Consider the following 15,800-nt stretch of genomic DNA (forward strand, 5'->3'; position numbering starts at 1 on the left):
TGAACTGCGCTGTCTGTCCAGATTAGTCTTGATCATGGTTTAGTGTAAGAATTAATACTACACTAATCTTGTTATACAAAGTTGGGAACGGAGGTTCTCCCTGGTTGGGGTTGCGAATCATAGATTGGTATTTCAGAAGCATTTTTTATAACAACAAAACAATAGAATTTGTTTATTTTAAAACGTGCCCTTTCCTATTTCAAATGGCCTTGGAAACCCATTACCACGGGTTTTGTTACATATCTGTGAAGTTCCTTCCAAGTATTCATAAAACTTACTATTGGGGAGCATGTAGCTCTCGAATAGTCCGGTGGGATGGAATGGGTTGTTTAATTGATGTCGATCAGTGGACTTTAGTATAACAATGTATCTGGTACACTAAAGGTCGTATCGTTGGCCGAGAGCAAAAAGGTGCCATCTGCAATACTTTCTTGCTTTCAACCTACAAATTACGATGTCCTCTTGGAATATTTCATATATATTATTTATTTCATTTCAACTTATTTCTGTACTTATAATTGAACCAAGGTTCAATCACGCTGTCCTGGGCACACACCATCTGTCTGTCCAAGACAGAGGGTTAATTGTTAGTGGTTAGTGAGAGAGAAGAGGGTGTAGTTGAAAACTCGCTCTGGGTGGGAGCCGGTACCGGGTTGCAAACCTTGTACCTACCAGCCTTTTGTCCGATGACTTAACCACGACACCACCGAGACATATAAAAGATTCCTTGCTACTATTCAGAAAATACTTGTGCAGCGGCAGTGAGTTTACTCTTTTTAAGTATTGAAACCTCAATGTGTTGGACACTAAATCAATGCAGTATTTATTTATGGAGGCGTCAATTAATTCAATATATTATTTTATTTTCCTTTTGGTATTATCAAGATGTCATTGTATATCCTTAACATTGCTAAATTTTTGTATCGTGGAAATCAGTTTTCAACGTGGAAGAGTACAGACTTTACGGGTTCTTGAGATTTTAATTCACGCTGTGGAAAGTTGGGTTTGAGAGAGAATGTCTGAATAAATGAACTAAATGACTATGGAATATTAATGGACGGATAGTGGATTGAAAATAGAAAGAATGCCCTCGGTTACTGAATAGGAGCAGGCTGTAGTTCTGTGCTAGTGTTATTAGGTAGTACAATGGTTTGTAGGTTTGATTACTTGATTTACTGGGAAGTGGGTGTCTCCCCCCCCCCCCCCCCCCCCCCCCCCCCCCATGTCAACTGCCTCATGACTGGTACATCAGAAGTCGTATATAAAATATCCCTTGCTATAAAAGCAGCCTCTATCTGTATGTCTGTCTGTTTCTCTCTCTCTCACTTTATCTATCTATCTCGTTTCTTCTTTCTCTCTCTCTCTCTCTCTCTCTCTCTCTCTCTCTCTCTGATGGATGGAGGGAGAAGAGATGTGGTGGATGGAGAGAGAGAGAGACAGAGAGACAGAGAGACACACATAGAGAGAGAGAATGAAGGGAAGATGACAGCCAGCGAGAAAGACAGTCGGTGGGTGAATGAACAACGTTTACCTTTATTGAATATGTATAGTTACGTATTTTGTATCTGTTTTTAACCTTTAACCATGTACTAACGTAACGGTTATCGGTACATTTGTAATGTAAGCCGTCTGATTATTACAGATGATAACCTGCAGCATTCCTCCATGTCAGTCGTCTTGTATGAACTCTGATGACTGTACGAGCTTTCCTTATTAACAAAAGGACAGCGACCCTGCAAGGCTGAGCTATAATTATATACTACAAATATCGCTGGCGGTCACGGTCGGTGAACAGCCAGGTAACCCGAGTAGAGTTCTAGCGGCGATAGCTGTCACGGACGGAATTCCAGACCACAGGGGTGGACAGCATGTGTCACCTTTGTCACCAAATATATTGAACAGAGACGCTTTAGACGACTGGCTAGCTTGTATGTAAGAAATTGTTACCGGCTTGTGTTTACCTGTGCACAAGTCGGTTTTACCTGGTTTGTAAACATAGCACTGACACGTGGATCGTTTTTAGTTCATCTGATGATTTATTGCTGATATTCTTTGTACCATACAATTCGAAGTTTACTTTAAATAGATGTTCACAAGTTTGTAAACGCGTTTTGTGACTAGAACAGGTGTATATACGAACTGAACTGTTGTATCGTTCAAACCGTTAACAGATCTGTATCGTCTCAGAACTTGCAGACTGTTGAAACTGGAATTTATGTTGTGTGTGTGTGTTGTTGTTGTTGTTGTTACAGAAGAAGATCATTTTTACACACGGTTGCCCAAGTGACTTAAGAAGAAACGCATGTTCGGGAAGTATGCGTAGATAGGCTAACTGAAGCCTTAAAGCCTAAGAGCAGCTTTAAATGCTTTAACTGCAGGTAAAAAGTCCAAACTGAAATATAAAGAACCTAATTGCGGTTAAAATTAAGTATTTGATTTTGTCCGGACTACTGTTTTACAATGTGAGATCTCATTTGGACTACTAATAGCAATGATAAAAGGATCTACGGCAGCTCGCTCAGTGTAATATAGTATTCACTGTCGAGCACTCGTCTACCTCAAGTGACTCCCCGAATGCAGCGTTTCAGCGCACACGAGGATTGCGGCAAGAGATGCGTTAAGAAGAACATTCCAGACATTTGGTGTCAATCGTGTGTGTTTATTGCTTGTTTCCATTAATGACTGCCAGTGCACGAACAGAACCCATTACATTGTTATGTGGCTTGTGCTTAGAATAATCCCAACGGCTCATGGCATTTGTCTCTATTGTTTTAGAAGAGTCTTGACATACACACGAATAGATGCTAACATTACAGAGTACAGAACAGGGGACTGTTTACCACCGAGGTCGCAGCGACATGTCGAGTGTCATAACCTTCCAGTTAAAGAGCGACTTGAGGTCATGATTGTTTAAATACTTTGTCGTCATAATGGAAAACAAGGTTGTCTCGTATAAATCTTCAAACTACACGACTTTAGTAGGTTTGCTCTGAGAGGATTTCCTGCAAAGGCTTCGGGTGCTAACAATATGGCTTTTACGAAAACAGCTCGTCATTCAACCAGCGACAAATTGCGCTGCACAGCCTGTGGTGAGACATTAAGAACGCCAAGACTGTTGCCCTGTCTTCATTCGTTTTGTTCTGACTGTATTTCCCGCTTTAAAACGTACCCGATGAACAGTGAAGCTCAGCTGAAGGACATGTCTGAAGGTAGAGCCGTATCGGCCGACATGAGCGAAGATATGTCGTCATTCGACTCTGCAGACGACCTGAAAGCGGGAGACAGATTTGGCGGGAAATCAAGAATGATTCTGTGTCCCGACTGTCTGAGGGAGGTGCAGATAGCGACAGACGTGAAGGAGTTGCCCATAAACTTTGTTCTTCAAAGGAAGCTCAAAGAGGAAGCGTTTCAACGAAAGAACCACTGCATCGTTACAGTGTGCGACTCGTGTGGTGAAACGAACGATTATGCGACCGTCAGGTGTGACGAATGTTCGGAAAACCTGTGTTACATGTGCGAGCAGTCCCACCGTCGCCAGAAACGATCCAAGAACCACAGACTGGTGCAAATGTCGGCGAGTGTCGTGGCCATGGACGAAAAACGCGATTCGCTTAGAATACTTCGCTGTTCCAAACATTCAAAAGACGAATTGGATTTGTTTTGTTCCGACTGCGATGACACCATATGCCGACGGTGCTCCGAGACCCTCCATAGCGGTCACCACTGCAGTCCCATCACGTCCGATCTCTTTCGTCAAAAGATGGATGAACTGCAAAGGCTTATTCAGGATGTTGTTCCCAAAGTCAGTTCCGTTGACGTCCGCCTGAAAAACGTTGGAAGCGTGAAGGATAAAATAAGGACTAGAGCGAAACAATTAGAGAGTGAAGTGAATAGGTTTATGGACAGTTACGTCCAGGCGATAGAGAAACAGCGCCAGGTTCTTGTAGACCAGATTCAGGATATCGTTCAGGATAAAGAGCGATGTCTGAACGTTAGCGAGCTTCATCTCAAGGACATAAAGGGGGAGGTCGGAGAGACGTGTAGGCTCGTCTCGGATCTCGTTGACAGTGGTTCAGATCTGGAGATTCTGACGGTGAAGAAGCTGATAACCGGACGACTGAATCACCTGAACAGCCTTACCCTGCAGACGAACGGTGACGTCAGCGAGTACATGAAGTTCTGTCCAGAGGAGAAGAGCAATGTCATCAACAACTTCCAGATGTTTGGAAAGATCGTGTCCAAGCAGGCGTCCGCTGCTTATTCTGTCATCACGGGGGCCGGTAAATATCTTGATATTTAATGAATATTGCAATCCATCTTCCTGCTTGTCTTGAGCAGTCGGTCTAGCTAGGCTAGATCCTAGTGGTATGTATTATCCTGTCTGTGGGATGATGCATATTTAAGACCCTTGCTGCTAATCGAAAAAGCCTATCTGGGACAGAACTCTCCGATAAAGTCATAGGTTGTGCCCATGACAGACGTGCTTAAAGAGTTTTCTGATGAAATCATGCCAAAAATTACCCAGTCCAAAAGAGTAGTCCGTGGTTCTCCTATCTAATTACTTCTGTGGTCCTTCACCATGTGTCAAACGCCATATAACCATAATTAAAATATGTTGAGTGCGTCGTTAAGTAAAACATTTGTTAATTCCTTTTTTGGACTTACTTACCTATAACTTATAGACTATAAGATAGTAAATTTTAAATTAGTCTCTTTCATTTCAAATACTATTTAAAACTGGTTTGCGCCACACTATTCTAGGTTAGTTAGCCATCTCCATCTCTCTCTCTCTCTCTCTCTCTCTCTCTCTCTCTCTCTCTCTCTCTCTCTCTCTCTCTCTCTCTCTCTCTCTCTCTCTCTCTCTCTCTCTCTCTCTCTCTCTCTCTCTCTCTCTGGAGACTGGAAGTGATATTAGTAGTAAAAGTGATGTCTCAAACATTCGCATTCCCAGCATGAACTATTCTTTCCTTCGCTGAACCCAATACTGTATTTTGTTGCATCGCGTTTAAGGACAAATTGAAAGTGATATATTTAGAACAACCGATCACATCAGCTCCACGTTTGTGTGCACTAAACTCGTATTACAGCCCACAATAACGTAATTCCCAGACCTGCCAGTGCGTGCTATTCCTGGAAGTCTCCTTGTCAAATTGACGTACTACTCCATAGTAACTGTTTATCTTTTTTTCTGTTGCTAACACTAATTTGTTTGAACCTTCCTTGGCTACGTCAGCCATATGCTCATTTTCTTCACGTCTTCTGACACCTTGGTAGATTATTGTTTTACAGTTTTTACTTAAAAGTCTTTGCGCATGCTGCGATCGCATATCTTAGGATTGCCTGTCAGGATAAATATACACCTCTCGACAACAGCTACTAATCATGGTGATTAGTAGTACGCCATCAGCCATAAAGTTGGTAGGTACTGGGTTCACATCCCAGTGCCGGCTCCCACTCAGAATGAAGGAAATGTTTTATTTAACGACGCACTCAAAACATTTTATTTACCGTTATATGGCGTCGGACCGCTCAGAATGAGTTTTAACGATACCAATGTGGTACCCATTATCTATAAAAACCACTACACCCATATAGGCCATTACACTGACTTCTTTTTCTTAAACAACTTTAAATACCCATTTTTCTGTTCAAGGAGTTGAAGTGTGGGTCCAGGGCAGCGTGTTTGATACTTAATTGGATATGTTAACGTATAAGCATGAAAATCGAATCGCACCATGAGAAAGTAACTCTAAGATTGCCTGAATTATAGATAGTCACTGTGGCGACACGTTTATCTTACCAGCGCATTTTATTATCTTAGCGTGTCCCTAACAGATAAATTCCTCTTCACGCGTGACATTTTGAATAACATCATGTTTATTCAGTAAATTAACCGATGTATGTTCAGGAGTAACATTTGTAATGCCTAAGCTGGCCGTAATTTAAAAGCACTAGATCTGCCCCTCACTCTCATTTCTTCCCTTATCCTCTGGCATTCTTACCAACCGTTAGAAAGAACACTACCTGTTACGTCGGAGATAGTTTTAGACATCTCAAAGATGGTAACCCCGATGCCAAATTTAAATCATTTAATGAAATTAACATTTATACTGAAATCGATTATTCCCTGTAAAGTAAAAGTTCACTGTACGAACGCCGCAAATAAATTCTAGTTACAAAATATGACGTTTAAATGTCTTTCAAATCTGTGATTTAACACCGATTTATATGGAATAAAATGCTAAACCATTTTTCTGTCAGTTACAGCGTATTGTTTAGACAACGCTTTAAGACAACCTACTAAAATACTACTAATGTAAAACTCTTTGTGTCTGTCATTGTTTCCCCGTCTCTATCTGACCCTCACTATCCCTCCCTATATTTGCCTCTGCCTCTGCCTCTGCCTCTCTCTCTCTCTCTCTCTCTCTCTCTCTCTCTCTCTCTCTCTCTCTCTCTCTCTCTCTCTCTCTCTCTCTCTCTCTCTCTGTTGTCTAAGGTAGGCCTATATATAGAGATAGAGAATACAGGGGCGGGACGTAGCCCAGTGATAAAGCACTCGCTTGATGCGCGGTCGGTCTAGGATCGATCCCCGTCGGTGGGCCCATTGGGCTATTTCTCGATCCAGCCAGTGCACCACGACTGGTATATCAAAGGCCGTGGTATTTGTTATCCTATCTTTGAGATGGTTCATATAAAAGATCCTTTGCTGGTAATCGAAAAAGAGTAGCCCATGAAATGGCGACAGCGGGTTTCCTCTCTATATCTGTGTGGTCCTTAACCATATGTCTGACGCCATATAACCATACATAAAATGTGTTGAGTGCGTCGTTAAATAAAACATTTCTTTTCCTATAAAAGATCCCTTACTGCATTAGGAAAATGTAGCTGGGTTTCCTCTGTTGACTACGAGTCAGAATTACCAAATGTTTGACATCCAATAGCCGATGATTAATTAATCACTGTGCTCTAGTAGTGTCGTTAAATAAAACAAACTAACTTTTTTTTTCAACTGTCCGTCTTGCTGTTTGTCTGTCTATCTGTCTCTGTTTCTCTCACTCTTCAGTCACTATGTTTACACCCGTTAATTACTTATAGCCCATATGGCTGTTACTATAATTAATATTGCGTATTAACATAATTCATTAAAAAGTTTAATAATAATAAAGCAATAAATAAGTGAAGAACTATGATAATACCGGTATATGTAATACGGTTGTAGGTTTGCTGACTGCTCGACTTGCTCACAAGTCACAGATGTTGCTCACTGTTCGAGATGCGGACGACATTCCGTATACGGCCTGTGACGTCAGTGTTAGGGCGTGGCTCATCTATCAAAACGATTCATTAAGGTTAGTCTAATTGTTTGTGTTCCTGTTCCCGATTCAGCTATAATAGTAGTCCAGGCATATTATGTATATTATCAAAATCAAGTTATTACACTTATGAGCTACATAATGTCCTCCTGAGTTATTAGTTAACCTAATTATAGTTTTATTGTATGGCATATGCTTCATCAATTACAATTAAGAATACAAAAAGCTAAAACCACAATCAGTTATATTTTTATATAATTAAACCCCATCTTGCATCCATTTTAAAAAAAATATTTTTTTTAACTCAAAAACAAATTGTGCAAGAAGTGACAAATTGATTTTTTTTTTTCATGCTTTAATGATTTTTGTTTGAACCCAGTATTTTATGAACTGCCAGACTTTTTTTTAAAATTTTTTATTTTATTATTGTCCCCAGGTCATTTTGACGTTGCCAGGGTCGGGGTGCCCTGATTCATCGCCTCACAGAATATGAATTAGATTATACACGCTAAATACTGGAAGTACATACACTTTGTGGTAGTATGCTGATTATAGTAATCGTAATACTTATACAAATAATGTACATGGTGATATATTTAATATTAATGCATATGTACATGTAGATAGTAGTATTATAAATGACTAGTTAATAGAAATATATTTAAATAGGCTGGTTGATGTAATGGGCACATAAAATAAATACTTATGAGCTACATAATGTCCTCCTAAGTTATTAGTTAACCTAATTATAGTTTTATTGTATGGCATATGCTTCATCAATTACAATTAAGAATACAAAAAGCTAAAACCACAATCAGTTATATTTTTATATAATTAAACCCCATCTTGCATCCATGTTTAAAAATATATATATTTTAACTCAAAAACAAATTGTGCAAGAAGTGACAAATTGATAAAAAAATTTCATGCTTTAATGATTTTTGTTTGAACCCAGTATTTTATGAACTGCCAGACTTGTTAAATGTTGGCACATTGTTGGTGATTGTAGGAGTATCCCGGTGTCTATCGCAGACCACAAGGACGGCACGTACCTGTTGTCGTTCACGCCTGTACAGAAGGGAACACATTACCTGCACGTCGCTGTCAATGGACAGCCTATCAAGGTGATTTTCAAAATAAATGTCTTATGCATCTATAGGCGTGGGAAAATACTTGACATTAGGAGTGGGAGGCTGTATGAATTGAATTTTGAACTGTTTGTCCCAGGAACCTCCCCCACCACCCACATCCGTCTCTATGGAAGAAGCAGATCACGTAGCGTTATGAAATATTTTTCTTACCTATACTTGCGTTCAAATTATCAAACGAAGTTCTATAGTAGATCACACACACACACACACACGCACGCACGCGCACGCGCGCGCACACACACACACGCACCAATATCTACGGTACTGATAGCAACTACTTCATTTTATGTTCAGATAGGTATGGTTGCGATTCTTGCAAATCGGCTCATTCAATAGTTGTATCGAAAGGAAAGAAGGAAGGACATTTTTATTTAACGACACACTCAACACATTTTATTTATGGTTATATGGCGTCGGATATATGGTTGAGGACCACACAGATATTGAGAGAGGAAACCCGCTGCGGCCACTTCATGGGCTACTCTTTCCGATTAGTAGCAAGGGATTTTGAAATGACAAAGTTAGCAATTGGTTGTTCTAGAAACGTTTGCAACTATCTCGTACACAGTTTCCTCATGTTACCAAAAGAATGTCTAAAGTTCTAAACATTATTTCCACTTACCTTGAAAGAGACGACAACAGCCGTATAAAACCAGGAAAGAAGGATACAATTACTCAGGACAAGTAAAAATGCAGCAACGTCTTTGCATTTAAAATTCTGCAGTGAGTTTCCCGATCTTAAGGTTCTGCAAAAGTAGGCCATTCTGGGTTTTGCACCAACAACCAAGGATCGTGACACATGCATGTGCAAGCTGCATGATAATGCATTTTTCAAGTGCATATCTCAAGGTATATCAGCTGGTGCCTTAAGCAGTCCAAACACTGAACGATTGATTGAAATTATATGTTGCGACATACGCAACAAAGAGTGCATGCTACGTAGGTGCGCAACTTGCAAATCGATTTGAAGCTGGTGCACAAGTGAAATGGTTTGAATGGAAATATAAATTATGAGAACGCGACAAGGTTGACAGCCATGGCAACAAAGAGGCAATCCACGTTCATATAACGGTCAAGGAGGAGTTGCAGGGTACCTTTACCCAGCTAGTGCAGGACCTAGAGGATGAACTGAACCAAAATATATGGCGTCATGTTTTCAACATATGCCACCAATATCACCAGCTTACAAAGATACAAGAGAAGTTGACCCCTAACGAGGCGGTTATCTATATTGACTTTTCCGAGAATTATACTTGTTCATATTCAAGAGAAATACAGAGTATGCAATTTGGTGCATCGCACAGTCAAGTTTCACTTCATACAGGAGTAATATACACTCAGAAGTCAAACTCGTGTGTGTCATTCGCTAGCATTTCAGATTCCATGCGTCATGATCCTGTTCTAATATGGGCTGACCTGAACCCTGTACTAAACTATATTAAAGATGCCTTTCCTGAAGTTGACACTTTCCATTTCATCAGTGATGGGCCAACCACCCAATACCGTTGTCGATCAAACTGTTTCCTTTTGTCAAGCCGTCCTTTTGCAATGGGATTCAAGAGCATTAGCTGGAACTTTCTGGAAGCTGGCCACGGAAAAGGAGCACCTGATAGTATTGGTGGAGTGGTAAAGCGAACAGCAGATAGCATCACTGCCCATGGTAAAGACATTAATGATTCTCGCCAATTTTATAATGCCCTCCTGTAGTTCGGGTTCTGTGAAACTTTTCTTTGTGAGCCAAGACGATATTTCAGCATTTGATGGATGTTTGCCAGAAAAACTGCAGACAATCACTTAGACGATGAAATTACACCAGCTGTTAACGAAGACACCCCATGAGGGAATGTGTCACAATTAGCTGTTTTAGTGAAAAGCCAAATCTCTGTTCCTGTCATGATCTCTTCCGAGTCATCTTTCCAAAATCGATGCAGATGATCACCGATATCCAGCCACCACAAACCATGCACATTACTGCTGACAGAGAATATCCGAGTCACAAGCAAACTACATGTGTTGGTCTTCAAGAAGGCCATTCGAAGACTGTTGACATTTATTTGCAGGGTACAGGTAGTTCATCGACACTGGAAGTTGGATTTGACAAACAGGAGGCTAGCGCAGATCAGTTGTCACAGGAAGAACAAAACATGACACGACAGAAACTACAGCCTATTGATAACCCAATGGCAGAACACATTGGACAGCTTTGTGTCATTGAATGTTGATGACGATTCGGTGTATGTAAAGGTGATACATCGAATTGGTCGCAATCGCTTCTTTTGGCCCATGATAGATGACAGTATATGGTACACGCTAGATAAAGTTATCAGCATCATTCCTGAGCCACAACCTGTGACGAAGCGCCATATGCAAGTAAATAAAGACATGTGGGAAAATATCTGCGAGAAAATGGACATTGATATGTGAACGCGTTGAGATTGCTAAATGATGGTGGGCTATCCTACTCTAAAAATATTACACTCGTGTGCTGGTTTACGTTGTGCATTAGTGCAATAAATATTTTGAAAGGATTTATTGGAGTAGTTTATAGTCATTACCGTCACAGCAATCATTACCATAACGTAGTAGCATTACCGTCACAAGACATAAAACCTAAATATTGGTAAAAATCTGAATTGAATAGAATGTAATATTCCAATCATTGATATCTGTAATTGTTGTGACATATAATTCAACAAACTTCATTATTGAATCACATCATATGTGGCACTAAGGTCATTTTGTAAATATTCCTAAGTGAAATAATACATCGAAAGGATGCAACCATGATGATTGTGTATTTCTGTTCAAAATCATAAACGCATACAAATAAATTAAAATAGACAAATTTAAGTTCAAATTAAGGCGTTTGTCATTCATATGTAGTTTCTGCCGTAAATAATAAAATGTAATATTAAGCACCAGAATTCAAACAAAATGTAGATGATATGATAACGGAAGTCTTAAACTTTTCGTTTGACGAAAAGAGTAAATAAATGGTTTGTCTTTTAGGACAGCCCGTCAAAGTTCAGTGTCCAGGCGAAGTGGAATGACCACAGAGGGGTGTGGCAGTGCTGCACGTTTTGTCAGACAGGCGGACGCAAGGACGTGCATTGTGGATGCAAGTCTCTCATGCCAGGTAAACTATCGACAGCTCTAGTAGAATATAAAACATTTTGCAGACCTGTAGGGTGGGATTCGGAGGTAGGGCTGATGGCACAGCCTCCACCCCCCCCCCCCCCCCCATACATGACGAAAATGTGTTTTGGGGTTGGTTTGGGTTTTTGTTTTTGAAGGGGGGGGGGGGAGAGTCGTAGGCCTACTCCATATAAATAAAGCTTATAAAAATCTGGCTTGTGTACGTAAGAACCGTGTGGGGATGGGGTGCCCGTGCTCCCCTCCATACTCGATATAGATACAAATCTGACTTGTGCCCCCCCCCCCCCCCCCCCCCCCCCACACACACACACACTTAACTAACGGTTGCGCTCCAAATATCGTTCCTACGGGCGGGTTTTTTTGTGTGTGATTACATAATTAATAATACTAACCAATTTTAAAACTAGTTTATCAAAATTTAATTCGGTGTAAAGAAGGGCTGTAGCTAGCCTAGAATAAATGGAGGAGGCTGTAAACATAGAACCTAGTTACACGGCGGGGAACGTTTATTTAGATTGGTGGCGACAACCAGCACCTCACAGTGCCTTGATCTCCTATTTTGCGATAGGTGGAATGAAGGTTCCCTAAAATCTGAAAAAAAAAAAAAAAAAAACCGTTACCCCTAACCCGTTTGGTACATTCTAGTGTATTTTAAAGCGACAGACCTTACTTTGAACACGTGAAAAAGACAATAAGTATAGTTAATCTTCAAACCAGTAACGCATCTGGATACAGATGAGTGAAACAATGAGTATGTGGCACTGAAACGTGAAAATACCTTCTAAAAATAGACTAAGAGTTCATTTCCTTTACTGTTACTTCTCAAAGGTACGTACGATTTTCTTCTTCTTCTTTGTTTTGAACATGAGAAATGCATTTTGGGCAATCTAATTAAAATTAGCTCCACTATTACATGTGGATCTAACACCAGCCAGTTGGAGCCCATGTCCACCAATCAAAACCTCACTTGTAGAAACCAGCCAGTGATTTAAAACCAACAACACTGCGTAGTCCCCTCGTCTGTAAATAATAATTTAAATATTGACCAATCACACTTCGTCGTTTATAACGTTATTTGGGAGCATACAAATTCTAAAAATATCGGGCGAGTCTATTTTAGTGGCCGTAGTACAGCGAACCATACCAATACGTACGGGGTGGGTTATCAGTCTTCAATTTTACATTAAAAAGTATTTATTTATTTATTAAAAAAACAAAAAAATCAGTCTTCAGTTTTACATTACAAATTATTTATTTTATAAAATAAAACATGTTTTAAGACATTCGTAATTCACATGAAACATGCCGTATACCCTCAGGATAATTCGGAATGTTTTCAAATTATTTTTAAATCACTGGCAGGATTCTGCAAGTAAGGTTTTGATTGGTGGCTGGTGTTAGATCCACATGTAATAGTGGAGCTAATTTTAATTAGATTGCATTTTGGGGCATTACAAATACCACGATGACCAGAAACACTTCTAATGAATAGAAATGAATCTTTTAAACAATAAAATTTAAGTAATGTCCGATTTTTTTTTTTTTTTTAAACCCGGCCCCAGTAGTGAAAAGTACTCCGTAGTGTTTAAAAACAAGCGTAAGTCACTTTAATATGTATATTTTTGTACAGGTGGTAACTGCCCCCTGCCCGTATATGTTTAGTAGTAGGGAAAGAAAGTATCAGTTTGGACAAATAAAAGTAGCCTACAAATGTAACTGTAATAATATTATATAGTATTTTTTTTAAAAGTACAGTTCCTGAATATGAACGCACAAAGATCTATATCATCTAAGATCTCTAACATCTTCGTGAAAACCTAAGTACGCCTACACGTAAAATGCTGTTCTCACGTATATAATTTATTCATCACACTTTTCACATTTCCTTTTTGTTTTTCACAGGTGGTTTTCTGGGATGTGGACACGGTCACTCGACATATCCAGGTGGCCCCCATTGGTCGTGTTGCGGCAAGATGGTTCAAAACTCGGAATGTTCCACTGTGGGCCGAGCCTCCCCAGTACGCCAAGTCACACTGTGAACCACAGCAGACATGTTATTTTTTAAGTGATATTAAAAATTATGTATTTCGTATTTAGCTTTCCAATTTGCAGGCCCGTGGAAACTATATCTGGAGTTGCGGGTACAGTGTCTAGTAAAGAGCATAAGCGTATGAAACAGGTGGGCGGGGCTGCCCCCCTCCCTCTATTGCTGGAGCAAGTCCTCAAATCGGGCAACAATTATAAAGATATTCGGGGAAAATGTACTAACATGAGACATTTTTACCATGTATTTCCATCATTCTATCCACAAACTTGGTCGCAAGCCATGTACAAATGCATTGTGATTTGTTTTCAACCCTATAGGGCCGATAGCTGTTTGGCAGTAATGCCACTATGAATAAATTTTGTTATCCAGATTGGGGCATTTTTGTTTAATTCGGGCAAAAACCAGTCTGCGCCCCACTTCAAAAATGGGAGTCCGTACGCCTATGGTTATGGACGTTCAAGCCACATTTTAATCTTGCTGATATAGAGTAGGACAACAAAAAGAGTATATTTTCATCCTCAAGTGTGTGTGCGTGTGGGTGGGTGGGGGTGGGGGGGAGTTCATCCACGAGTGGGGGGGGGGGGGGAGGGGGTCATGAACCCCCGGTTCTTACTGGCCTGGTTTGGTTATTTACACAGTGTGTATACCGGTACCGAGAACAATCTGTATCTAAACACATTTTTGAAACATCCATGATATGGAAGTAACTTTCGATAGTGAAAACAAAGACTTCCTAAATGGATATCAGAAACACGTAGAAGCGTCAGTGCCACTGTCCTTGAATAGCTAGAGGAAAACGTTCAGTTAATACAGCAGTACACGGTTACAGTGTTTCTGGTTCAAATCTCCCAAGTAGTTATTTACTTGTTAAATATGCACGTTTATATCAAATTATTGTAATCTGTTGAAACTTGCATGTTCTATACCAGTGTATTATAGACAACATCATAATTATACTGTTGAAGAAAATAAATATTTTAAATATATTTAAAAAACAAAACAAATTGTCTGTTGTTAAACAGTAAGGGTTGAATTTACTGTCTGCTTTTCTTAAATGCATTTAAGAAAGAAAAAAACTAGCTTTGTGAATTCAGTCCACATAGGGTCGGGACGTAGCCCAGTGATAAAGTGTTCGCTTGATGCGTAGTTGGGCTAGGATCGATCCCAGTCGCTGGACACATTGGGCTATTTCTCGTGGTGTAACAAATGCCGTGGTATGTACTATCATGTCTGTGGGATGGTGCATATAAAAGATTCCTTGCTGCTAATCGAAAAAGAATAGCCCATGAAGTGGCGACAGCGGGTTTCCTCTCTCAATATATATGTGGTCCCTATAACTGTAAATAAAATGTGTTGAGTGCATCGTTAAATAAAACATTTCCTTCCTTCTTCGGTCCACATATTTCACGGTCACTCTGGAAAGTCCAGAAAATTAATCATACCTCAATCTGATTAAAATTAGCTCCACTTGTTAATAGCGGACTATCAGATTGGACTATACGTCAGTGGTGAAGCACTCTCCCGAGTTGCGAAGGATCATGCAGTATTCTCTATAGAATATTGTCAGTTTGAATATATATAACAGAGTTTCATTTTGAGAAACGGGCTCAGTGGTACATCGCTCGTTTGAGGTTCGATGTGTAGAAACCGGCCTCGGTGGTGTTGTGGTTAAGCCATCGAACATAAGGCTGGTAGGTACTGGGTTTGCACCTCGATACTGGCTCCCACCCAGAGCGAGTTTTAACGACTCAATGGGTAGGTGTAAGGCCACTACACTCTCTTCTCTCTCAATAACTACCAACAATTAACAACATGCTTGAATCTTAATTCGATATAAGCACGAAAATAAGTTGAAATGATGTGTACAAGGCTCAATCACCCACTACTGAGTTTTTGCCATTCCACCCAGTTTTCCATGACTGGTACATCAAATGCCATGGTATGTTCTGCCCTGTCTGTGTAAACTTTGCTGCTGTATTAGTGTGAATTGCCTAACTGGCAGCAGCTAATTGTTTTCTTTCTCCGCCGACCAAATGTCGAAACAATCACACCAGACACCAAACAGCCATTGTTTAAAATATGCTGAGGTGTCACCAAACAGCCATTGTTTAAAATGTGCCGAGGTGTCACCAA

General features: G+C 40.1%; 1 protein-coding gene across 1 annotated transcript; it reads left to right on the top strand.

Annotated features, from left to right (window-relative positions):
• Positions 1-1,463: 1,463 nt before the first annotated feature.
• Positions 1,464-14,667, top strand: LOC121384165 (tripartite motif-containing protein 45-like). The gene is made up of 5 exons (XM_041514430.1): positions 1,464-4,280; positions 7,220-7,349; positions 8,323-8,437; positions 11,474-11,600; positions 13,523-14,667. Exons 1-5 carry the CDS (start codon positions 3,029-3,031, stop codon positions 13,657-13,659), a joined length of 1,761 nt encoding a protein of 586 aa, XP_041370364.1. The 5' UTR covers positions 1,464-3,028; the 3' UTR covers positions 13,660-14,667.
• Positions 14,668-15,800: the final 1,133 nt, after the last annotated feature.

This window comes from Gigantopelta aegis, chromosome 10 (assembly GCF_016097555.1).
Source record: "Gigantopelta aegis isolate Gae_Host chromosome 10, Gae_host_genome, whole genome shotgun sequence".
NCBI classification, from domain to species: domain Eukaryota; kingdom Metazoa; phylum Mollusca; class Gastropoda; order Neomphalida; family Peltospiridae; genus Gigantopelta; species Gigantopelta aegis.

What these genes read in the sequence shown, in the direction of transcription:
- LOC121384165 (XM_041514430.1), top strand. Translation starts at nt 3,029, where the DNA reads ATGGCTTTTACGAAAACAGCTCGTCATTCAACCAGCGACAAATTGCGC. An exon ending in TCAATGGACAGCCTATCAAG is followed by an intron (nt 8,438 to 11,473) that starts GTGATTTTCAAA and finishes TTTGTCTTTTAG; the next exon opens with GACAGCCCGTCAAAGTTCAG. An exon ending in ATGCAAGTCTCTCATGCCAG is followed by an intron (nt 11,601 to 13,522) that starts GTAAACTATCGA and finishes TGTTTTTCACAG; the next exon opens with GTGGTTTTCTGGGATGTGGA.